This window comes from Eschrichtius robustus, chromosome 20 (genome assembly GCF_028021215.1).
Source record: "Eschrichtius robustus isolate mEscRob2 chromosome 20, mEscRob2.pri, whole genome shotgun sequence".
Lineage (NCBI taxonomy): Eukaryota > Metazoa > Chordata > Mammalia > Artiodactyla > Eschrichtiidae > Eschrichtius > Eschrichtius robustus.
Window position 1 is genome coordinate 13625099 of NC_090843.1, and position 24604 is coordinate 13649702.

The 24604-nt window shown below is 38.8% G+C and overlaps 1 protein-coding gene across 1 annotated transcript; it reads right to left on the reverse strand.

Moving 5' to 3' along the window:
• Positions 1-439: 439 nt before the first annotated feature.
• On the reverse strand, positions 440-24604 carry PSMD12 (proteasome 26S subunit, non-ATPase 12). Its single transcript, XM_068530811.1, has 11 exons — positions 24416-24604; positions 15866-15925; positions 15649-15777; positions 11687-11794; positions 10190-10294; positions 6126-6275; positions 5904-6038; positions 4780-4892; positions 3604-3778; positions 1699-1776; positions 440-719 (listed from the first exon to the last, which is right to left on the reverse strand). The coding sequence occupies exons 1-11, from the start codon at positions 24521-24523 to the stop codon at positions 510-512; spliced, it is 1371 nt and encodes a 456-aa protein (XP_068386912.1). The 5' UTR covers positions 24524-24604; the 3' UTR covers positions 440-509.

Sequence of the window (24604 nt, forward strand, 5' to 3'; positions counted from 1 at the left end):
AAATGTTCTTATAGGTTCTATGTTGCTTTTTAAATTCTACTAAATAATCAATAGCTTTACAACAAAATTAATTTTATTTAAAAAACACTTAAATCACTATCCCACAAAATGTTTAGAAACACAGGTAACCATGGAAGGTAAACGTGCATATACCGCTTTTATTATTATAGTTATGGTTGTTAGCTGAATGAAAACAAACAGTAGCTAAAAAGGTTTCAAATGATAGAATAATGTATTTAGGTAAGTTATGACAATTTTTTGAGCACTCACAATAGAAATGTATTATATATTTTCGCACCAACTGCAAATGAAAAGTTAACGATGAAATCGAGGAACTGAAGATCAAAAGGGGCCTCAAACATATTCACTAGCTTTTAAACTTTAGACAAAAGGGCTGAGAATAGGAAAAAACCCAAAAAACCCAACACATACACCGTAAAAGTCTTTTTCTTTTTTAATGACTTCCAATTTTAACTCTTTTCCAACAGCATTAAGGGCAATGGAGACGCTTATTGTAGGTTATGTATCATCTCCTCCTTGGCTATGAGGTGTGTGGTTTTGTTAACTAGAGACATCAGTGAGTTCAGTTTCTGAGACCAGTCATTTAATAAATTATTTGGATCCTTGGGTCTCTGGAAGTTGATAATTCCTGCCAACCTGTCTACTTTAGCAAAGATGGTCTTGTTAACTACTAGATTCGAGAGAAAAGCCTCTGACTCCTGCAAGAGAGAGACAAATTGGATTAAGACAAGATAATTTTAATTATCAACAGACAAAATTTAAGGAAAGCATTTTCTAAACTCTTCACTGAAGAATATGCTAAATTTCAATAATAGTTAGAAACTGCTGATTTCCTGCAATGATGTAATTTTACTAAGCGTCTGGGGAATGATTAGAATGAGTACATTCAAAGTCAGCGTTCAGTTTGAACCTCCCTGCAAACTTAATGCTGTGGGTACTGCCCAAGAGCCTGTTGCCAACAGCAACTTGGTCTACCTTCTACGTTTCCCCCTAAAAGGCAGTATTATACAGCTAGTTTGTTTCCAGAAATGCTGGGTTAGAATATATGCTCTGCCACTTGCCAACTCTGTAGCCAAAGAGAAGGCACTTTACTTCTAAGGACCCCGGCACCCTCGGCCAGAAACGAGAAGAGCTAATGAACTAACCGACGATCAAGCCCTCTAACCCCAACATTCCACGATTCTCCCTTTTCAGCTAAACTGTCAGACTCCTTCTGGTGACAGAAATGGCTTTTCAGACCATAACTATACACTTTGCTTAACGCCTATCTCTTTGTTATTGTACATTTTACCAACATGAAACCCAGACCTGAAGATGATATTCCTCTAACATGTCCTGGGTCCTTTTCAGGTGAACTGCAATGAAGTCTCCCTCATATGTTTTATTTCTACAGTTCACTTTTGGGAACCTAGACATATTTATTATAGAAATATATACTTTACCTTCAAATTAATCACTGTAGAACTACCATATTTAAGTGAAGATTTGAACTAGTATAAATAATATTAATGTAGCTATAAACTTGATATTTAGGCTACTCTTTGGTATTCAAGATAGCTTGGGGAAACTTTCTATCACCTAAACTTAAGTAATAAAACAAAATTGGTTTTCTTGCTCAATTTTTACAAGTCAATTGATTTTCAAAATGAATGGTTACAAACAACGTTTACTACTTACATCAACAGATAGATCCAGAAGTTGTGCCATCCTCTTCATTGTTATCCTTGTGTAATACTTGGCCATTATTCTAATATTCTGAGGAGAGAATAGAAGGCACGGAGGACACAGCCGTCAGTAAGGCCAAAAGCCCATTTGTTTTCATATCCAAACAGGTTTAGTTAAAATGTCAATACTCAGAGCTTTTATTTTGCTATAGTCCACCACTGGGATGAAGCTGGTTCTAAATGTCAATAACGAAACTAAATATTTAGATATTTTGGCTTCTGTGGTTATTTTTAGTTATTCTGAGTACACTCTACAATTCTTCTAAAATATATATAGTCAAAATATAGGCTTAACTAAATTAGTTGTTAAAAGTTGTAACCGTACTAAAATATTTTTGCTAAATGCAAGAATCTAAAGTTAAGTTTTTCTAATTACGACACAAATGTTTAAAAGGCTAAAATTTTAAAAAGATCAAAATCATCTCAAAACGCTACCTTATCATCATTATAACTATGTAAAGATAACTCAAAATTAAACTCTTAATTTTCACTGGAAGTGGTGCTAAAGTTAGAGAGACGCCCCTTTGTTATTCTTAATGTTAATGTTACTAACAAAGCAGCAGCACTCACAAGGAAAAAGGGGGATGGTGGGGAGAAAAATGAGCTCATCTTTGAAGAAGCTGCACCTCCTCCCATCTCTAATCAGGGCTGATGGCAACACCAACCTCTCAGAAAGCATGAGAATCACTCAAGACTTCCCGCTTTTCCTTCATCCTTTAAATTTAACCAATGACCAAATTCTATTACTTTTCTTCTTTAAAATAGTTAATTCCATTTGGCCCACTCTTCCTCAATTCCTTGGCTACTGCCTTAATTCAAGCCCATAAAGCCACTTAGCTAGTCTCATCTCCAGTCTTCTCTCTCTCCAAATCCACTCCTCGCACTTACTCCCAGAGGACTCTTTATAAAACACAAGCCTGGTCATTATCCTCTCAGCTTCGTTATGACCCAGACCTTTTCCGTACCTCCAACTTCCTTTCTCACTGAGCCCTTTCCTTGGAGGTCCCCAAGTTCCCCCGTCTCCCTGCCCCAGCCTCCATGCCCCAGCGCAGACCATCCCATCTGCCTATGGGGACTGCCCTCCCTTGTCTGCCTGCTGACTACATACTCTTCTCACAAATCTTACCTCCCACATCGATTCCTATGTATCCAGCCTGACCATTCTTCCTGGTGGAACCGATCAACTCTCTCCTTATGCTCCCCTCTAGTACATGTATACTTGTACCATAATACATAATTTATAAATGCATCTTCCACTGTGATTTATTTTTAAGCATTTTGAAGGTAGGGACCATGTCTTATTCTCCCACGTGTCCCATCACTTTGTACGGTGTGTGGCATATAGAAGGCTCACAATAAATGTTTGTTAATGAATGAATGTTGACATAATTCAATTTGTAGTGACACCAAGAAGATCAAAGGTCAGGTTTAAGACATGTTACCCATTTCCAAAACTACCCAGCGAGTACCAGAAAGAAAACACTCCCTCTACCCCCATCCATCCCTCACATTCTTAAGAAATTCCTTCTGATTTATATGCTATAAAACTTTGGATTCCTGAGAGGTCCTCTCAAAATGCAGCATGCTAACACAGTTATCTTTTCTGAAAAGCTAAAAAGAGGTGGGGGAAAAAAAGACAAGAGGGGTAAGATAAATTCTGATGTGCTTTGGGAAATAAGACAATAAACATCTGAACAACAAATTTACATCACTACTACATTGGGCACAGAAAAAAAAATCCTAAAGTGAAGAATTAAAGACATAACATCCAAAAGAAACATTTGAGGAATAAAAGTTTATGCTCAAATTTGCCAGAGTTTACTTCTAAATTGTCATCTCCATCATGCCAGATCCTTACATGTTCAACAACTCTGTTTTTCAAGTCTTTCCACCTTTTTTCACCTTCCTCTGTGTAACCAAAAACATCAGTTGCAGGACTCTCCAGAGAACCTTTTCTTAATTCCATTCCATAGTCTTCAACAAGTGTGGACCAACGCATCAACTCCATTGTGGTAAAAAGCTTTAAAAGATCCCTGTAAATTAAATAAAACTTAATATATTCCAAATCTGTAAAAATTAAGTTGCATCTAATATAATAGCAAATTTTAAAATATCAACAAAGAGGATTTTTACAAAGTTTTGTCTGTAGAACAAGATAGAAGTTATTACTTATTTTACCAACTTTACTATCATTTTTTCCACAGTAATTGTGAAAAGCACATTCCCCTACTTACCATTCTGCTCTCTCCTCTATTGTATTTGCCAATCTCTGGACTAACTGACTGTAAACTTACTAATGAAACAGATAAAAGAAAAACAGCTTTAAAAAAAAAGCACAATGTGCTTATGATAAAGCCTATGTCTGTTTTATTTACTCGCTTTTTATTTATTTATTTATTTTTGGCTGCATTGGGTCTTCGTTGCTGCGCGCGGGCTTTCTCTACTTGCGGCGAGCGGGGGCTACTCTTTGTTGCGGTGCGCGGGCTTCTCACTGCGGTGGCTTCTCTTGTTGTGGAGCACAGGCTTTAGGCGCGTGGGCTTCAGTAGTTGTGGCTCGCGGGCTCTAGAGCGCAGGCTCAGTAGTTGTGGCGCATGGGCTTAGTTGCTCTGCGTCACGTGGGATCTTCCCGGACCAGGGCTCGAACCCGTGTCCCCTGCACTGGCAGATGGATTCTTAACCACTGTGCAACCAGGGAAGCCCACGTTTTATATAATGGATTTTCAGAAGCATCTACTTCTGAAAATCACAAAGCCCCAAACATTTACAAATGATAAAATTTATCAAATGATTAATTAAACAAAAGTGAGCTTGAAATAAGACTTCTACTTGATAAGTGGCTTAGAATGGAGTGTGTTATAATCTCACTGCATTAATTTCAAATGTAGTCCTAAAAAAACACTTTATTTTCTCTAGTTTTATTCTCTAATACAATCTATCAGCAACCAATTAAGAAGTATACACTTAGGTTAACCAATTTTCTTTCAAAACGGTGCTTCTACTGAGACATACTATACTAATTATAAAAGTACTTACTTGTATTTAGGAATTTCTTCTAACTTCTTGTCACCACTTATTCGGTGAACCAAATCTGACTGTTCATTGTCAAAAGGAGCCAAGATAACATAAAGGACAACACTTTTCAGGGCCTAAAAAGGTTGTACAATGCAACAGTTTACATACAAGACTAGAAACAAAATGGAAACTTTGGCAGAAAGTGAAAATTCATGGAATAATTGTATATACTCATTTTTAATACTGTATTCAAAAGTCTTAGGGAAAAACCTTATCAGATTGCTCTTCATAGTGCTTTTCTTTAATGTTTACTTTTCGTAAAACTATTATAAAACAAATGCAGCGAATCTTTGCTAATTTTTTTTCCTTTCTGGCTGCGCTGCACGGCTTGTGGAAATCTTAGTTCCCCGACCAGGGGTCGAACCTGCACCCTCGGCAGTGAAAGCACAAAGTCCTAACCACTGGACCACCAGGGAATTCCCGAATCTTTGCTAATTTGAATTACTACCTGGGTTGGCTTTTTTTTTAAATTGACGTATAGTTGATTTACTTAGTGTTAGCTTCAGGTGTACAGCAAAGTGACTCAGTTTTATATATATATATACATATATATATATGTATATATATGTATATATATTTTTTCAGATTCCTTTCCATTACAGGTTATTACAAGATATTGAATATAGTTCCCTATGCTATAGGGTAAATCCTTGCTGTTTATTTTATATAATACATAGTGGTATGTATCTGTTAATCCCATACTCCTAATTTATCCCTCCCCCAAACATTTTTTAAAAATAAATGTATAAAAAAAGGTTCTTATAACAAGTTAGCAGCAAAAATGTGGAATCCACATATAATCTATTCACAAACTTTGCAAAATAATTTTCCAAAGTAATGCTAGGTCTTTATCTGTGACCTTTGTTAGAAGGTAACCTGCTGTACATGTCTTAAATAGTAAGCCTACATTTCTTCAAAGGCCATAAATAATTCATCTGAATCAGTAAGGATAAAGTGAACTATCAACAGACTGAACAGAAAGCAGTACCACACAACTGCATGTAATTACTGAAGTTAAAATTATTTCAAAAAATGCAAATTCTTCCTAATAAGTATCAATGTCAAGTTTAAGACTATATTCTTACCTGTTGCCACTTTTCACTTTCTGCCTGTATACAGGGAGTATCATAGATTGCTCTGTAGTGCTTACAAATAGACAAATAAGATCCTTCATGTTGATCCAGCTGAATCATTAAGTTATAGTATTTCAACTTTAATTTCTGAAAAAAATTGACAAAACAAATTGGGGTTTACGGGGTTTCCTCCCAACATTTTCAAAGTAAACTTATAGTAAGAGATAGGCTTACCTCTGTATTTTCTTCCTGAAAAAATTTGGTGTTAATTTTCTTGCTGATGATTTGTGTACGAATGTAATCCTTCACAGCTAGGCAGAGCCGCATTTGCTCCAAAATAAACTCCACTCGCTCTTTCTTTTCCATTGACCCATACGTTTCCACCTAGCAGAGTAAGCCCCCAAATAAGATTATAATTTTTAGTAATGTTTTTAAATTGCAACAAAATTAAATAGACATTAAAAATTCACACTTGATAAATAATATAAACCTTCACGCATATTGAGAGTGTTGATGGTGATATAAAAAGCTAGTTTCCTCTAGGAAATTACAATTTAAAAAAATTATTATACAGTAAAATGGATTTTTTTCTTTTGGTGTAAAGTTCTATGAATTTTAACACATGCACAGATTTCTGCAACCACCATCACAATCAAGACACAGAGCAGTTCCATCACCCACATATCTCCCTCACATGCCCCCTTTACAGTCACACTCATAACCCCTGAAAACCAATGATCTGTCCTCCAATACCACAGAACTGTGTTTTCTTTATTATTTATTTATTTATTCATTCATTCATTTTTGGCTGCATTGGGTCTGAGTTGCAGCACGCTGGACCTTCTGTTGCAGCACGTGGGCTTCTCTCTAGTTGAGACGCACAGGCTCCAGAGCGTGTGGGCTCTGTAGTTGCAGCACGCAGGCTTAGTTGCCCCACAGCATATGGGATCTTAGTTCCCCGACCAGGGATCGAACCCGCATCCCCTGCACTGGAAGGTGGATTCTTAACCACTGGACCACCGGGGAAGTCCCCCAGAATTGTCTTTTCAAGAATGTCGAATATAATATGCAACCTTTTGAGACTGTGTTTACTCAGCATAATGCTTTGAATAATAAGATTCAATCAAGTTGTTGTATAAATCAAACAGTTCGTTTCTTTTTATGGCTAAGTAGTATTCCATGCATGGATGAACCCCAATTTATCCATTCACCTGCTGAAGAACAACTGGGTTGATTCAATCTTTTGCCTATCACAAATACAGCTACTCTGAACATTAGCAGACAAGTTTTGTGTGAACATAAATTCTCCTTTCTCTTGGGTACCCAGGGATGGGATTGCTGGGTTATACAGTAAGCATATGTTTAACTTTATAAGAAACTGCCAACCTGCTTTCCAGAGTGGCTGCACCATTTTGCATACCATTCAGCAATCTATGAGAGTTCCAGCTGCTTTGCATCCCTGCCAGCTCTTGGTATTGTCAGTATTTAAAAAAAAAATTTTAGGTGTTCTAAGAGGCATGTAGTAGTATCTCATCATGGTTTTAATTTGCATTTTCCTAATGGCTAATACGGAAATGACAATTCTAAAAATGAAAAAAGATATCAGTTGCAAGCTAACTATATAATAGTTGAAACCATTATACAAAAAAGAGGCACAGGTCTTTTTAAAATTCAGATGACAAGGCTGATATGACCCTTTATGGATGCAGAATGTAGAGTTACAGTAGATACCCACAAATATAATAGAGAATCAATTATATCAAATACTATGAAAAAGTTTCTAATATAATATTTGGCATACACATATTATAAATGATATATAACATCTAGAATGACACTTTTACAAAGTAGAATGAAGTAAGGCTATTATTACTACAATTTGGTCTGAAAATGTTTTTATTTCACTGTCTTGTCCTTCGTAATTTTTTTTGATAGGTATTCAACATATTGTGTGCCAGGCACTGTGCTAAGCACTCTACGTACACTAATTCGCCTTTGTAATTTCTTAAGGAAAATAGAAACACACACAGTGAACCATCAGTGTTTCATTTTGACATGTTCACTCACTCTCCATGTGTCAATTACTTTGAAGCAAATCTCAGACAAGATATTATAAATAAATATTTCAATATGTATCTCTAAAAGATAAACTGAAAAAAAAATCACACCTAAAAGTTCTTTGTATCACTAAATAACTAGTCACTCCTCAATAGTCTCATTTATTTTTTTAATCAACTCAGAATCCAAATAAGGCTCATACTTTGCAATTTGTAGATATGTTTCTTACGTCTCTTTTTTCCTTGCCATTTATTCATTGCAGAAATCAAGCCAATCACCCTACAGTTTTCTAGAGTCTGAAGTTTGCAGACTGCATCCCTGTGGTATCCTTTAACAGCCTCCTCTGTCCCTGGTATACCTTAAAAACTGGTAGTTAAACCTAGAGGCGTTATATAACTGAGATTAATTTTTTTGGCAAGAATACTTCACAGGGGATGTTGAATCATGAGGCATATAGTCCTCCTGGTTGGCAAATAGAGTTGGGAGGCAAAACTATGGAGCGAATAAAAACATCAGTGGTTGCCAAGGGTTAGGGAGAGGAAGGGATAAATAGGCAGAGCACAAAGGGTTTTCACAAGCAGTGAAACTACTCTTTATGATACTACAATGCTGGAGACACGTCATTATATGTCTGTCAAAATCCGTAGAGTGTACAACACCGCAAGTGAACCCTAATGTAAAACTCTGTACTTTGGGTGATAACAATGTGTCAATGCAGGCTCACTGACTGTAACTAATGCACCACGCTGGTTCGGGATGCTGATAGTAGGGGAGGTTGTGTGTGTTGTGGCAGCAGTGGGTATATGGGGTATCTCTGTATTTCCCACTCAATTTGCTGTGAACCTAAAAATACTCTAAAAAAAAAGTCTTGTAATTGAAAAGAAAAAGAAAAAGAAAAAGGTGTGTGTTTGGCGGGGTGGGGAGCCTGAAGTCAAACAGAACTAGTGGTAATCCAACAAGTTACTTAATTCCTTTGAGTCACAATTTCCTTGGCTGAAAAGTGGGGATAAAAATAGTGTTGCATGTGAACATTAAATGAGATCAAGCATATAGAGAACACGTTTTAAAAAATGACAACAAACACAATGCATGCCATACAAGTTCCTTCCAGTATTATTTTTTTCCTTTCCTTTATCTAAAATGGATAAGGTACATGATTGAAAAGTTAAAATAATCGATTTAACTTAACGGGGCGCCTTTGATGGACTAAAATTATAAGCAAAAATTTGAGCATAGGGCTTCCCTAGTGGCGCAGTGGTTGAGAATCGCCTGCCAACGCAGGGGACACGGGTTCGAGCCCTGGTCTGGGAAGATCCCACATGCCACGGAGCAACTAGGCCCTTGAGCCACAACTACTGAGCCTGCTCGTCTGGAGCCTGTGAGCCACAATTACTGAAGCCTGCACGCCTAGAGCCCGTGCTCCGCAACAAAAGAAGCCACCGCAATGAGAAGCCAGCACACCACAACGAAGAGTAGCCCCCGCTCACCGCAACTAGAGAAAGCCCGTGCAGCAATGAAGACCCAACGCAGCCAAAAATAAATAAATAAATAAATTTATTTAAAAAAAACATTTGAGCACAGTTTATGTACATTTTTCTGATAGGAGAAATGGCTTTTCTCAGATTTCTTAGCACTCTGCTATCTCATTTTAAGGCCTCTCTTAAAAACTGTCCTGAAACACAGCAAACTATGAAGGAGTTTTTCTTTGTTAAACCAATATAGCCTAGAAGTTGACCACCAATCAAATATTCATTAAGAATGAAGCCAATGATGAACAGTAAATTCCTAAGGCATAAGTAAATGAACGTGAATTACTGGTTTTATTTAAATTCTAAAGAGAATTAAAATGTTCAAATAAGGGCACAAAGTTAAGACTAATTTGTTGATCCTACTTTTCTTCAAAACTTTTTTAGCAGTTAAATTTGGTTGGGACCATAATTACACAACTTCCAGCTACTTAAATAACCTCACACTCCATAGTACTCACTCTTAATCTTGGTGGTTCAGAAGAAAGTGATAAGGTGTCAAAATAAGCAATTACAAGAAAATATTGCTGACTGTTTTTTTTTTTTTTTTTGCTGCGCCACACGGCTTGTGGGATCTTAGTCCCCCAACCGGGGATTGAACCTGAGCCTTCGGCAGTGAAAGAGCCAAGACCTAACCACTGGACTGCCAGGGAATCCCCAAAATACTGCTGACTGAATGTAAAATTTTACATACTCTAAAACGCAGCACCTTACCTGTAACTCTTGTAAAATGGAGGCTGCCTCTTTGACGTCACCGTTCTGCTCTTTTATAGTTGCTAATGTTTTAGTCAGCCGAGCACGCTCAATTTCAACGTAAATCTACAAAATACGAGAGATTTATATTATCTAAATTCCTACAGAAACGTGATAAAGTTGAAAAGGTAGAACGGAACTATTATTCAGACAAGGTATTTCTCTTGCAGCTGTCACGCACTTTACCCTCCACGTACAAACAGCACTGTGCGACATTTTACATTTCACAATCACATAATTTTAAAGAAAATATCTCTATAAAACGTTATCCATATTTTGCAGCTTTGCTTTGAGAACCTAAGTATGAAATCACTCTGCTTAACAACTAACAGGACCAAAAACTAAATAAATGGCACAGAAAGTGCCTTTAAAAGAACTGATTATTTGAAAAATAACACTTTGCAAAGAGCGTATGCAGTCTATTATCTATAATTCAACCAATACTCTCATTCTGATTTCTCTTTAAATGCAAGGCTACTACTTTCTCTAAAAACATCTGATCTTGCTAAGTTAAAGTTACTAGCATTTTTTGCAGCCATTTGTAATGTTAGTAGAGTTATAATTTCCAACAAATTAAACATTAAAAATATAACTACAGCCTAACAAAGTCTAGGGAACTAATTTTCATGCTTGGGTTTGCTGACCCATTTAGCCTTTGCTCTGCAGCAACCCCTTTTCCCCACTCCAGTCCCAAATCCTTAATCTCCAACGATAACAAACTGCTTACACTTTCCTAAATGTACTAAGTGTTTCTCACTCTGATATCTCTGCATATAATTTCCCCTATGTCTTAAATGCCCTTCTCCCTATGCTCTGGCCCAGTAGAATTTCTACTCATTCTTAAAAAGCCAGCTGAGCCACCATAAACTCTCTGAGGCTTTCCTGGGGTCCTCAGCCAGTCAACCCCTACCTCTGTGCTGCAGGGAACAGCAGGCACATTGCTACTGTCATGACCAGCACAGTAACTATTTCCATGATTGATCTCTTTTGAGGTTAAAAATAGCATCCTGCCCATTTTGGACCTCGCACAACACAGGTAGGTGCTCAATAAATGTTTAATGAACTAAACTATCAAAAGAAGCAGTAAGTTATATATAAACTAAGTTTTTGTCTTCAAACCACAAAAATCTACCTAGAAAGAAACGCATCTACCACAGCCACCATTTCATACTTGCCCTTTTTAGAGAAACACTAGACTGGGGGTGGGGGATGGGGCACAGGCATCGAAAGAAATACAGATAGATTCTGGCAAGACAGTGAAAGTCTGAAAGCTAACCTCACACTGTAAACACTCTAAGAAACCTTAGCTATCCCAAACATTACATTACACATGACATTCTGTGTATTCCATCTTAAAAACACATACATATGTACTTACATAAATTGTTTAAACACATAAGTATCTCTGAATACAGGTAAGACAGTACCTACTGTGAGTTCTGCTAATAGAAAACTCACCTTTCCTTCTGTAACCATTCGTAGAGTATCAATTAATCGAAGTTTGATTGGAAGGTCTGTGATTTCCTCAACGTAAGTACAGCACTGCTGAACCATTTTTGCAACAGCCTAAAATAATAAAAACCATTCATAAGTTAAATTCATTCCTCGTACAGGAAAAGGAAGTATTTTATTGATGGAAGTGCTGTGGTCAAATGTGGTCTTCCCAAGCAACTCTAGATACTGAATTGCTGATTAAAAAAAAAAAAAAACTCAACCCCCTAGCCCCACCCCTGCAACCCTTAGCTAAGAAGTACTGAATACTCAGTGACAAAGCAGTAAAGGTTAGGAAAACCTCAGGTGCAAAGACCTTACCCCTCTCCACTACAACTGGTGGGTGAGCTGATTACACAACAGGAAAGGTGGAAGAGGCATGTCTGGCAATGTCTGTTAGAAGGCTGGCTGGCTAGCTTTTTTACAGTCAAGAAGAAAAGTATGGAAGAAGTGGCAACAGATTAAGGGCAGGGGAAGGTGGGGGGAGAGAAAAGCAGTGTTTAACAGTGGCTGTGACAGCAGTGAAGCCATAAAAAAGAGTCAGTGGCAGAAGCAGAAGGTAAGACAGTTCTACCATCTGGGCGGGGAGGAGGAGCCACAGCCAGCCACGTCCACCTCAATAAAATGCGACACTGAAAAGCACATCATCTCTTGCCCACAGTTCCCTGACAGGTAGTACAAGCAGACTGTACTACATTTCTTCCAGCTCTAACAGTCTATGACCTAGGTTGGGGTCAGCTGACCTTTTCTGTATATGTTTATAAATATTTACACAGTATTTTAGACTTTGTGAGCCATAGGATCCTCTGTGGCAACTATTCATTTTTATTTTTTATTTTATAAATAAAATTATTTTATTTATATATTTTTGTCTGCGCTGGGTCTTCGTTGCTGCACGCAGGCTTTCTCTAGTTGCAGCGAGCGGGGGCTACTCTTCGTTGTGGTGCGCGGGCTTCTCACCGCGGTGGCTTCTCTTGCTGCAGAGCATGGGCTCTAGGTGCGCGGGTTTCCCTAGTTGTGGCTCATGGGCTCTAGAGCGCAGGCTCAGTAGTTGTGGCGCATGGGCTTAGTTGCTCCGTGGCATGTGGGATCTTCCTGGACCAGGGCTCGAACCCGTGTCCCCTGCATTGGCAGGTGGATTCTTAACCACTGCGCCACCAGGGAAGTCCTGTGGCAACTATCCAGCTCTGCCTTTGTAACTCCACAGATATGCCACATGTGACAAATGGGTGTGGCTCTGTCCCCCCAAAATTTTATTTAAAAAGGTGGCAGGTAGGATTTGGTCCTTGGCCCATAGTTTGCCAACCCCTAATCTAGATTCCAAACAGCATATCATAATCATTGATAATAATAATTAGGACTCTGTCATCAGGAAAATGTTAAATTACATTAAGCATATTTTAAGATAGCAGAAAAGTAAACAAAATATCTTGCTGTCAATTATATCTCAGTAAAGCTTTAAAAATAAATCCCATGGTATATCTTGCACAGATTTCCTTGAAAGACATTTAATGTTCACATAGCTCAGATCAGACTTAATATCTGAAAATTAGCTGTTTAGAGACTCCCAGGAGTTCCAGACGGCGAAGGTTTTATTGTAAAATATAACTCTTTCAGTAAGTGCAAAGCTCTGGAACACCCAGTCTCTCACAAAACAGATGATCCCTCTAAAACTAATTACAATAATGATTTCTAGAAGGGCATACAACTTGATCATTCTAAAAGCTGTGCAAAAAATACATTAACAGAAACCAGATGGGGAAAAGAAAAGGAAACAAATCAACATCCTAATGATAAGTGAACATCCTGCTGGTCCCCGAGAACACTGTAGGGAAGTCATTAGAGAAGTCACAGTTGGCGTGATGCTGACCCTCTGCGCTGAAGTGACAGTGAGTTAGAAAACGTTAATCTTAAGCAATCTAGAAAAGGTTATTTTAAGAAGATTACTACTTTCTAACCCTGATAAAGCAAAAATGAAAAGTTTGAGGTAAAAAGTAATTATGAGAAAAGGAAAGAGATATTTGGAGTCCCTAAGTACTTTCCAGCTGTGAAGACATAACATGTTAAGGCACAAAGAGCAGCTCTGGTTCCAGTTCTGGGGATGTCACTAGCCGGCTGTAACACTGACTCCAACTCCTCTTTCCCCAAGAAGCCTTCCCTAATAAACCTAATTATAACCTTTCTCTTCCTCTTTTCATACATCTTAGCATTTTTACTATTCTAATGTCACTTACTATATGTTGCCATGTATGCAAGTAATTTTTTTAAATTTTAAAAATCAATCTTGGGACATGTTAAAGATTGCTATGATTACTTGCGATTTATGTTCTGTACTAAGTTATAGGTTACTTACACATTTCTTCACATTCCAAGAGGCTTACATATAAAATTCAGTTTCTCTATCAGAAAAGTAACAGAGTAAACAGTCCCTCTACTAGTTCTAAAACTTTATGACTCTATGAAATTAAATCTGTATTTTAGGATATGTGCTTTGAACTTTATATTAATAATATATAAAACACATATTTTTGTTTATTTTAACCCAGGTTGCCCCAAGATTTCTAATTAAGTAGCCCTTTCAAAATTGTCCTATAGAAAGCAAGTCTCTTAGAAAATCAGAGGAAGATGATGGCTTATCCATGTTAGTCTCTCAAACCACAGAAATGAGCAGCAAAAAGCATATTTAAATGAATTTCACATTCACATGTACTAGAGAGCCTCAATTAAATCTATGTTAATTCTTAACAGTGAATTTTATATGCATGTAAACTTATCTAAGAAAAAGAAAAAAACCAATCACAGTAACTTTGCTTTTTGCAAAAAATAATTTAACCCACTCTAATATCAAGCTCACTCTCGCAGCAGACTAATTAATAAAATAAGGGCTTTGGACAAGAACCGTGTACTTCTATTTTTTGGTTCCACTACTACCTTGTTTTACAATGTCATTACCTTTACCATTTGAAAGCAAAAAATAAAAACCCATAAGCTACTCGGAACAGCATTTTAAAGATAAAATATAAATGTAAAAAGTGGAGTCTACTTCTATAGAGGATCATTTAAATATATCTCAAGCAGAACAGGAAAGCAGTAAAGAAAATCCAGCTTCACAAAAACACCAAAAGAGAACATATATAACCTTAAACAAAATGAGTAGTCTGAAATTTTAAACAAAATGATGTCTGAATATGGCCTCAAAAATAAGTTAAATAGGGGCTTCCCTGGTGGCTCAGTGATTGAGAATCTGCCTGTCAATGCAGGGGACACGGGTTCGAGCCCTGGTCCGGGAAGATCCCACATGCCGCGGAGCAACTAAGCCCGTGCACCACAACTACTGAGCCTGTGCTCTACAGCCCGCAAGCCACAACTACTGAGCCCACGTGCCACAACTACTGAAGCCCATGCGCCTAGAGCCCGTGCTCCGCAACAAGAGAAGTCACCGCACTAGAAAGCCCGCGTGCAGCAACGAAGACCCAACGCAGCAATCAATCAATCAATAAATAAGAGAGAGTAGCCCCCGCTCACCACAACTATAGAAAGCCCGCGCGCAGCAACTAAGACCCAATGCAGCCAAAAAAAAAAAAAAAGTTAAATATTAAGTGTTTAATAAAGGCATGCTTAAATTACGGATTATCGACTTGACAGATTATAACACAACCATTTAAAATAATAAATACGAAGGAGCGACATGAAAATAGAAGAAAGTTACATCAACACTCTCAGAACAATTTTGTAAAAATATACAAATATATAAAGACTAGAAGACAAAAATAAAAGCAGTTGTCATGAGAATATGGATAGAATTTTTAAAAACTCTAAATGTTGTGATGTTGATTTAACAGATTTAAAACAGATTCATAGAAAGGTTTTTTTCTGAAAGTCCTTATTTAAATTTGAATGCATTTGTTTTTGATCAATCATGAACTCACTTGTTTTAACTGACTCCGTCTTTTTGACAAAAGGATAATATTTTCATTAAGTAAATCCCATTCTTTAGCCTCATAGCACATCTTCACTACTGCAACTAAGATACGGGATGTAGACACCATATCAGAAGCCTGTAAGAATGAAAATATATTGAAAGTTAATGGAAACAGTGTCAAATGAAATTAATGGCAATTGAGGTTTTCAATATAATCTACTCACAGTTCGGGTCTGTTTTTCCAAAGAGAGAAGGGTTTCAATGACTTCTTGAAGTCTTCCTTCCTAAAACAAAAGGTAAATGAACAATGAAAACACCAACAACACAAAACCAAATAACGTAGTCTAACATGAGATGTTTCTGACACAGAAAGACAAAATCAATAGCCTATTTTAGAGGAAAGAGACTACTGTTGTCTTTTTCTCCTTTTCATGAGAAAAAAAAAAAATCCTGCTTCTCCAGAGGATTCCAGAAGTCAGTGGTTCCCAACTTGGGGCCCACAAGCTACTTTTTTTTTTTTAATAGATCTTTATTGGAGTATAATTGCTTCACAAGGCTGTGTTAGTTTCTGTTGTACAACAAAGTGAATCAGCCATATGCATACGTATATCCCCATATCCCCTCCCTCTTGAGCCTCCCTCCCACTCTCCCTATCCTACCCCTCTAGGTCATCGCAAAGCACTGAGCTGATCTCCCTGTGCTATGCTGCTGCTTCCCATTAGCTATTTTACACTCAGTAGTGTATATATGTCAATGCCCTAACCCACTGCTGGGCATATACCCTGAGAAAACCATAATTCAAAAAGAGACATGTACCCATAATGTTCAGTGCAGCACTATTTACAATAGCCAGGACATGGAACCAACCTAAGTGTCCATCAACAGATGAATGGATAAAGAAGATGTGGCACATATATACAATGGAATATTACTCAGCCATAAAAAGAAATGAAATTGAGTTATCTGTAGTGAGGTGGATGGACCTAGAGTCTGTCATACAGAGTGAAGTAAGTCAGAAAGAGAAAAACAAATACCACAAGCTATTTTTAACATTTCAAAATGCCTAGGAGAAACTGACTCTAGAACAACAATGATTTAACACTCAAGAAAAACATCAAGTCTTTGTTTTGGATTCTAATTCATCACCTCAGTGTGGTAACACCTGTTTATCTTGTTCTGAAGAGACTCTTAACTGGCTGTCACCCGTGTCTTTGAAGAATAAAAATGGGAAAATGATGATTTCTTTATAAATTCACCAAAAGTATTTTAAAACATGAAGTTCTGAGGAGAAATAAAAAGGATATTTGGTGGTAAAAAGATAGGAAACCCTGGTTTAATTTTTCAATGACTTTAGAAATAAATTATAATTGTGCTTAAAGAAAACAAAGCCTACCTGAGATTACCCACGCATGCTATACCAAGTCATCAATTGACAATAATCTCTATCTCATATGTAAAAACAAAACATTCTCCCTGGGGCATACATTAAGAAATGGGAATAACAAAATTCAAATAATACAAATCTAGATGATAATACACCAGGACTAAAATAAGCCATCATATTAGGAACCACACATTTTGATAAAAACAAAACCAACCCACAGCACAAAGACTGCATTAATTTAAGATATTGATATTACTAACACTGAATGAATTGGAAGTGATGAGGAGGGTTTCATTTATAAATTGCTTTTCTAACCGTAAAGGAAATTTATTTTTATTTTAATGACATTCATAGATGGTACATGAGTACTACTCTTTTACTGATGAGAGAAACTAAACAGCTTTTGAATTAAGGGCACAAATAATGTTTAGACTTTTCAAAATACTGTTCCCATATTTTCCAAGATAACTTTTAAACTATGAATTTTCTAGGCAGCACAGAAAATGTACTGTATGGGCATTGTTTGAATTTATTTTAATTAAATCTAAAACATACAATTACTAACATTTTAACAATGTTTCCCATGCAAAGGGCAGCACCAGTTCTGAAAGCTGTATAGGTTTACGTGTACAATAAATGTTGGCTAAATGTCCATCAGAGCAGAAGAACAAAGAACAAATCTATAAATTCTCCAAAGTTAAAGGTTAATAAATCATAAAAATCAAAGAATCGAAACCTGTGTTGTTCAAAGGTCAACTGTAATTTCCATAGGGAAATGGTTACTACTTGGCAACAAAATATAGTGCAAAAATAGCTAAAATGCAAAATACTGTTTACTGATGGTCCCCTCTTGTCACTTTTGTAATTACTATTAGTCACATGATTGTGATCAACAGCATGTAATTTACTGTATGGTATTTTAATTCAGAAATATGGATTTTAATATGGATTTTATGCACCCTACAATGAAGGAATCACACACCACTCTAGAGCTGGGGTCTACCAGTATCAACAAAACATTAAATGTCACCGTCACCTTCTCAGGCATTCTTGGATAATGCTCTCTAAAGTCAGTAGTCACTCAGCACCTCCTTTAACACTCCAGCCCACTGACTTTCTGCTTTGCAATGACCCTGTGGACAAAGAATGTCACCTGCCGTTTCAGTAAACAAAGGATGTTGCAGCCGTAAAACAGGATACCGGCCCTAGATAGTAAAGATGCATATCAAAGAAATGATTTCAATAAGCCCAGGCTCCTGCATCTTCCCCTACAGAGAAAAACACTAAAATCATTAACTTGAGATGTCTGTTTTTGTGATTAGCAGTCATCTTTTGATGTTCAACTACATGTTTGTTTTTTTTCAGCCAAAACTCCTATGTATTCTGGCTCCTCCATCACCTCTTTGGAACAGTCCCTCAGAGCTATCTGAGTGGCTGCCTTCCTGGGCTATAGTTCTCAGTAATGCCCCAAATAAGACATAATTCTCCACTTTTATTTAGGTTGTGCATTTTTTTCAGTCGACAACCCCAAACTCTTTCCCATTTTAATGTTCACTGTCTTTCTGATCTCACTAGAATGTACTCTGTAAGAGCAGGGGTCATGTCTATACTGTTCACCACTGTAGCTCAGTGCTCTGCACCTGCCCAAGCATATAAGGGTGTTTTTGTAGATATTCTGGAGCATGCCTTTATACCTTGTACCACAGTTATTAATGTGCATGTCTTGCCTCCTAAGTGGTCTATAAGTTCTTTAGGGCTGGACATTGTTTGATTGTTTCCCTTACACCAACCTGTACACAGTATGTGTTCAATGGATTGACACTGACCTGACCTATTCACTTAATCTTGGCTTACAATTCCTGATTCTTACTGTTACAGTAAGTAGGATGTGACAAATTATATGGCTGACAATTCAGTGCTATCTGAGAAACGTTACCATCAATTTCATTAAATACAACTCCCAATTCTCTAATCATCCCACTTTTCCACCCAATCTTCCATGTTCAAGCTTATGGCTAAACACCTTCCTCGTTCCTTTCCTATCTATTCACATACCTTCCTTGAAATTCTACCTCCTCAATACTGCCTTTCAACTCAGAGGAACAAGGTGGTCAGAGCTATCAAAACCAACTTGTTAGAACGTGTGACTTTTGTGACTCCTTTTTCTCATTAAAATAATCCTTGTCAATGAGGTAAATGACTAAGGAGTTTATTCAACATCAATACATGTTGGGTGTCTGTATATTCTGTATGTTTGTGTCCTTTAACTCCTAAATGATCCAATCTTTTAATGATTTCTTAAACAACCTCAACAAGTAAGAAAAGGTCCATAAAAAGTTAACCACAAATAGTTGAAATGTAATGCCAATCCAATACTTTTAAATGACCTATTTCTTGAAGGGGTCTTTTGTCCAAGCTACTAACAATCAGTAAACTGTTTTACATTTCACCTCCTCTTTATTTTTAGTGTTAACCATGAGAAGAGGTTGCAGGTGACCAACTGAAATGAAAAGACATTAAGAGGAGGGAGAGGGACTTCCCTGGTGGCGCAGTGGTTAAGAATCCTCCTGCCAATGCAGGGAACACGGGTTCGAGCCCTGGTCCAGGAAAACTCCACATGCCGCGGAGCAATTAAGCCCGTGCACCACAACTACTGAAGCCCGCGCGCCTAGAGCCCGTGCTCTGCAACAAGAGAAGCCACCACAATGAGAAGCCCGCACACCGCAACAAAGAGTAGCCCCCGCTCGCCACAACTAGAGAGAGCCCGCGTGCAGCAATGAAGACCCAACGCAGCCAAAGATAAATAAATAAAATAAATTAAAAAAAAAAAAAAAGAGAAGGGAGAAACGAAGGATACATTCGATTTAAGAATGCAAGTAGTCCCTAAATAACCATGTGCCAAATATACACAGCAATCCAAAAGCAGGCGGTGGGGGTAGGGGTTGGAGGGGAACCTTCTGTGCATTAGAACTGTTAAATACTACATCTTTACAGTTCAGAAAAGGCCCTCATTAGATTAATTTTTAACTCCTTAATGCAAGGGTGAAATAACAACTATTATCTAGAACTAGTATCACTTTTATTATCTCACCAATCTGATACAGGGTCCTCAAATACCAATCACAGAGGCAGTAGAATGCAATGGTTAAAAACAGGCTCTGCAGCCAGACTGCTTGAGTCTAAATTCCAGATCTACCACTGTGTTAGTTTAAGAAAGACACTTACCCTCTCTGACCCTCAATTTTCTCTTCAGTGATATGAGCATAATAATATCTATAGTTCCTACTTCATAGAGTTGGCGTTAGGATTAAGGCAATACCTATGAAGTTATGCCTGGAACATAGTATGTACTTTACCATCATCATAATAGCTAACATTATTAGTCACTGTTGTTATTTGCTAGGTGAGTGTTAGGACACAGAAACAGAATTGTACTAGGTCAGGGACTTCCCTGGTGGTCCAGTGGGTAGGGCTCTGCGCTCCCAATGCGGGAGGCCCAGGTTTGATCCCTGGTAGGGGAACTAGATCCCGCTTGCATGCCACAACTAAGAAGTCCGCATGCTGCAATGAAAAGATCCCGCATGCTGCAACTAAGACCCGGAGCAGCATGCATGCATGCATAAATAAGTAAAGAAATAGATAGATACATAGATAGATAGAATTGTACTAGGTCACAATTGTAGGAGATTCAAGTGGCCTAGATTTGGCAAGTATACCACCTGGGTTTAGACTTCGGTCTGACTTTTGAAGGCTTCTGCTATATGTGGTATTCTCACCTGATACATTCTCTATACACATAATTTTTATCTTCGAATGTCTTCCACATTAAAAATAAAAAATGTCTTAAGGAAAGTAAGCACAGAAGTGATAGTCTCTTAAAGAAGCCATGGGATGTAGCAAAAAAGAACACTATACCTATTGCTAGGAGACCTCAGCTTGATCTGATTCTTCTATAGACCTTGGATAACTACTGAAGCTGCCTGAACCTTAGTTTTCCCACAAACAAAGTGAAGATAACAAAACTTCCTTCAGTTTTATTGACGGGCTCAAAATAAAAAACAAAAGAATGTATGCTAAAGTGTTCCATGCATTCCAATGTAGAAATGCAATGCTTTAAGTATTTTTTTATGATTGGCAGAATGGCTAGAAAATAATATAAAATGAGGGATAGAAAGCAAAACAGCGAAACATACCCTAAAAAACCCTAAGACAACTATCTAATCCAGAAGTTGAAAACTGTGGGTCTGTATTAAAAAAACCTTCTACCTTCCCATGCCCCAGCCCTCTTCCCCTGCCCCGCCTTCCCACAAGGACAATCCATATCTACACCTTGTTTTGTTCGACAGGCACAGTGGCTTAAAAGAAAAACCAAATGGCTTTAATTTTACATAGTTTAACAGGCCCCAACATTCCCTGCTTGAAACATTTCCATCACCCACTTGACACCTAAAAAATCATTTGGCATTTGAGTTTGCAAATCTCCTCAACGGTCTTGAACATAACAGCGATGTTCTAAATAAATGCCATACATTGACTGCTAGAACAACTGTAGCAGCGAAATATGTTTTTCTTCCTGGCCTATAAGCTATTTGAAAGCAGGAGCTCTGTCCACTAATCTTTTTTTTTTTTTAAATAAATTTATTTATTTATTTATTTATGGCTGTGTTGGGTCTTCGTTTCTGTGCGAGGGCTTTCTCTAGTTGCGGCGAGCGGGGGCCACTCTTCATCGCGGTGCACGGGCCTCTCACTGTCGCGGCCTCTCTTGTTGCGGAGCACAGGATCCAGACGCACAGGCTCAGTAATTGTGGCTCACGGGGCTAGTTGCTCCGCGGCATGTGGGACCTTCCCAGACCAGGGCTCGAACCCGTGTCCCCTGCATTGGCAGGCAGATTCTCAACCACTGCGCCACCAGGGAAGCCCTCCACTAATCTTTATACCCCCATAAAGTCTAGCACTGACTGGGTCTTGCACACAGCAGGCTATCAGAAGAAATTGGTAAGGGGAAGATTTTTTTTTCACCCTAGTCTCAGTTCTTGGAACAACTGTGCTCCTTTAAAGCAATTAGTTTCTTCCTTATGGAAACTATCAATCTATTAATTCCAAAGAGGTGGTTTGGGGCTGACTTTGACCTGTACCTATGTTTTGTTTGATCTACATGGTATTGGCTCAAACAGTGCTTTAGAACAGATTAGTGCCCAGTTTCTAAATATAAAGGCAATTCATATAAAAATCCATATTCCTGGGGCTTCCCTGGTGGCGCAGTGGTTGAGAGTCTGCCTGCCAATGCAGGGGACACGGGTTCGAGCCCTGGTCTGGGAAGATCCCACATGCCACGGAGCAATTAGGCCCGTGAGTCACAACTACTGAGCCTGTGCATCTGGAGCCTGTGCTCCGCAACAAGAGAGGCCGCGACAGTGAGAGGCCCGCGCACCGCGATGAAGAGTGGCCCCCGCTCGCCGCAACTACAGAAAGCCCTCGCACAGAAACGAAGACCCAACACAGCCTAAATAAATAAATAAATAAATAGCGCTCCCTTAAAAAAAAAAAAGAAAAATCCATATTCCTGGTCTCTCCCTCAAATTAGAGGAGTTCATAAAGCGTGGCCTTCATTTGCAATTGGCAAAGATTAACCTGAGGTGCAGAGTTCCTACTCTCTTTCCTTGAGCAGGTGCTCAGAAGTTCAGGTTTCATTACACTTTGCTCACTAGGCAGGACACTCGGTGAGAGCAGAAGCTCTAGAATCAGTATGCCTCGGTTTGCATCCTGGCTCCACGTGGCACTTTACTGATGATTCTGGAGCATGTGACGCAACTTCTCTTAGACTGTTTTCCTATCGTAAAATAAGAATGATAATAATACCTACCTCACAGGGCTAAGGTGAGGATCAAATAAGTTAATACATGAGTGCCTGGCACCGCAGAAAGCACTCAATAAATGTCAGTGATTGTTTATCTGCCCCGCGCTGGAGGTGTTTGAGTTTTCCAACCTCTATGTAACTGGTGATGTTTCTTTTATGTAACTGGTGATGTTTCTTTATAGTAGCAGCTAAAAAGCTCAAAGATGAATTGATGGCTACCCTCCACTTAGGGTACTGAACCTAAGAAATACAAGTGTATCAACTTCATCATCTTTCCCTAACCTTGTCTTTTGTAAAGCCCCACTAAATTCTTTTTTGGAAAAAAGGGAAGCATTAAAAGGGTTCCTTCTGAGAATTAAATGTGAAGTATTACTTGACACTCCTCCTGCCCCTGAATTTATTATGTTTTAATGTACTTAGGTAGTAAGCTCCTTAAGAGACAAAAACAACCCTATTAGTTAATGTATCCCAGATGAATAGCAATACATGTTTGTGGCTGGATTGATCAAGGAATTTAAAGAGGCCTGAGCACAACCCTTAACAACATTCCCCGATGAAAGTGATGCAACAACCATCCAAACCCTAGTCAGGCAAACCTAGGTTTAAATCCTTGGTTCTACCTATTACTGTTAGGATGGACAGACAACTCTAAGCCTTGGTTCCTTTACATGTAAAATGATACACAAAGTTGCCTGACACACAGCATCCCATGTTGCATGATAAATGTTCGGATCAAGTAAAATTTCTATTTCATGGGAGATATGCAGCTGGGCTAAACTACTGTTAACGACCTCCATTAATTATGTTACTTTGTACTTCTGTGCCTGTTTGTCTTTACTTGTGCAGTTCCCGCTCCAGGGATGACTCCTCCTCATCCCAATCTTATTCTTCAAGGACTGATACAAACGTCAGCTTCTCTATAAAACCCTCCCTTAACCGACCAGTAAGAACGAACGGCTTCCTTCTGTGTTCCAGTAAGACTTTCATACTTGTATGGCACTCACTACCACGCGTAACTTGCGTAATTTGTTGTGTACACGGACTCCTTAGGGACAGGGGTCCTGTGTTAATCGCCTTCGTCCCTGTCCCTTCCCCTGGCCAAAGGCCAAGCACATCGCCACGATGCGTACGCAACTTAACCAGAGAAACTGATTCGACAAGAGCAACAGAACTAAACTCTCTGATCTAGCGTGAATGCTGAAGCGGCCTTAACCCCTGAGAAACTACTAAAGTAAACGTGAAACAGTATCCAAGAAAAGGTACAAAGTACTAATGGAGCCCCAACTCCTAAGGGAATGAAGTGACCATCCGTCCTGGGGAGGTTCTGGGAAGCTGTATGCACTAGCGTACTCTGGCTGCGGGGTCTCCCTGGTCAGGAAGACCTGGGATCTCCTACTTCTGCAGGCCTAGCTCGGGCCGGGCAGGCAACAGGGGGATGCGCGCTCCAGCCCGCAGGCCCCCTGAGGCCTAAGCAAGCTCGGCGCCGTGACTCAGCCCCTGGCGCCCGCCAACAGCCAGCCGGCCTCCCCTCACCTTGGCCAGCTTCTCGCACTCCGGCAGTCGCTGATCCACCGTGGCGCTGTAGTCCACCTCCATCTTGACGATGCGCCCATCCGCCCGCTCCGAGCCGCCTTCCGCCATGGTCCCTGCCTGAGCGTCCCTTGATGTCCCCCTGCTTCGGCACCACTCGTCACCCACACCGGAAGCCGCTGGCGCACCCGC

Excerpts from the sequence above, each read along its gene's own strand:
- PSMD12 (XM_068530811.1), bottom strand. The coding sequence starts at position 24,523 with ATGGCGGAAGGCGGCTCGGAGCGGGCGGATGGGCGCATCGTCAAGATG. Across the intron at positions 11,795-15,648 it reads GACGGAGTCAGTTAAAACAA|GCTGTTGCAAAAATGGTTCA; the intron begins GTGAGTTCATGA and ends TTATTATTTTAG. Across the intron at positions 720-1,698 it reads TTCTGGATCTATCTGTTGAT|GAGTCAGAGGCTTTTCTCTC; the intron begins GTAAGTAGTAAA and ends TCTCTCTTGCAG.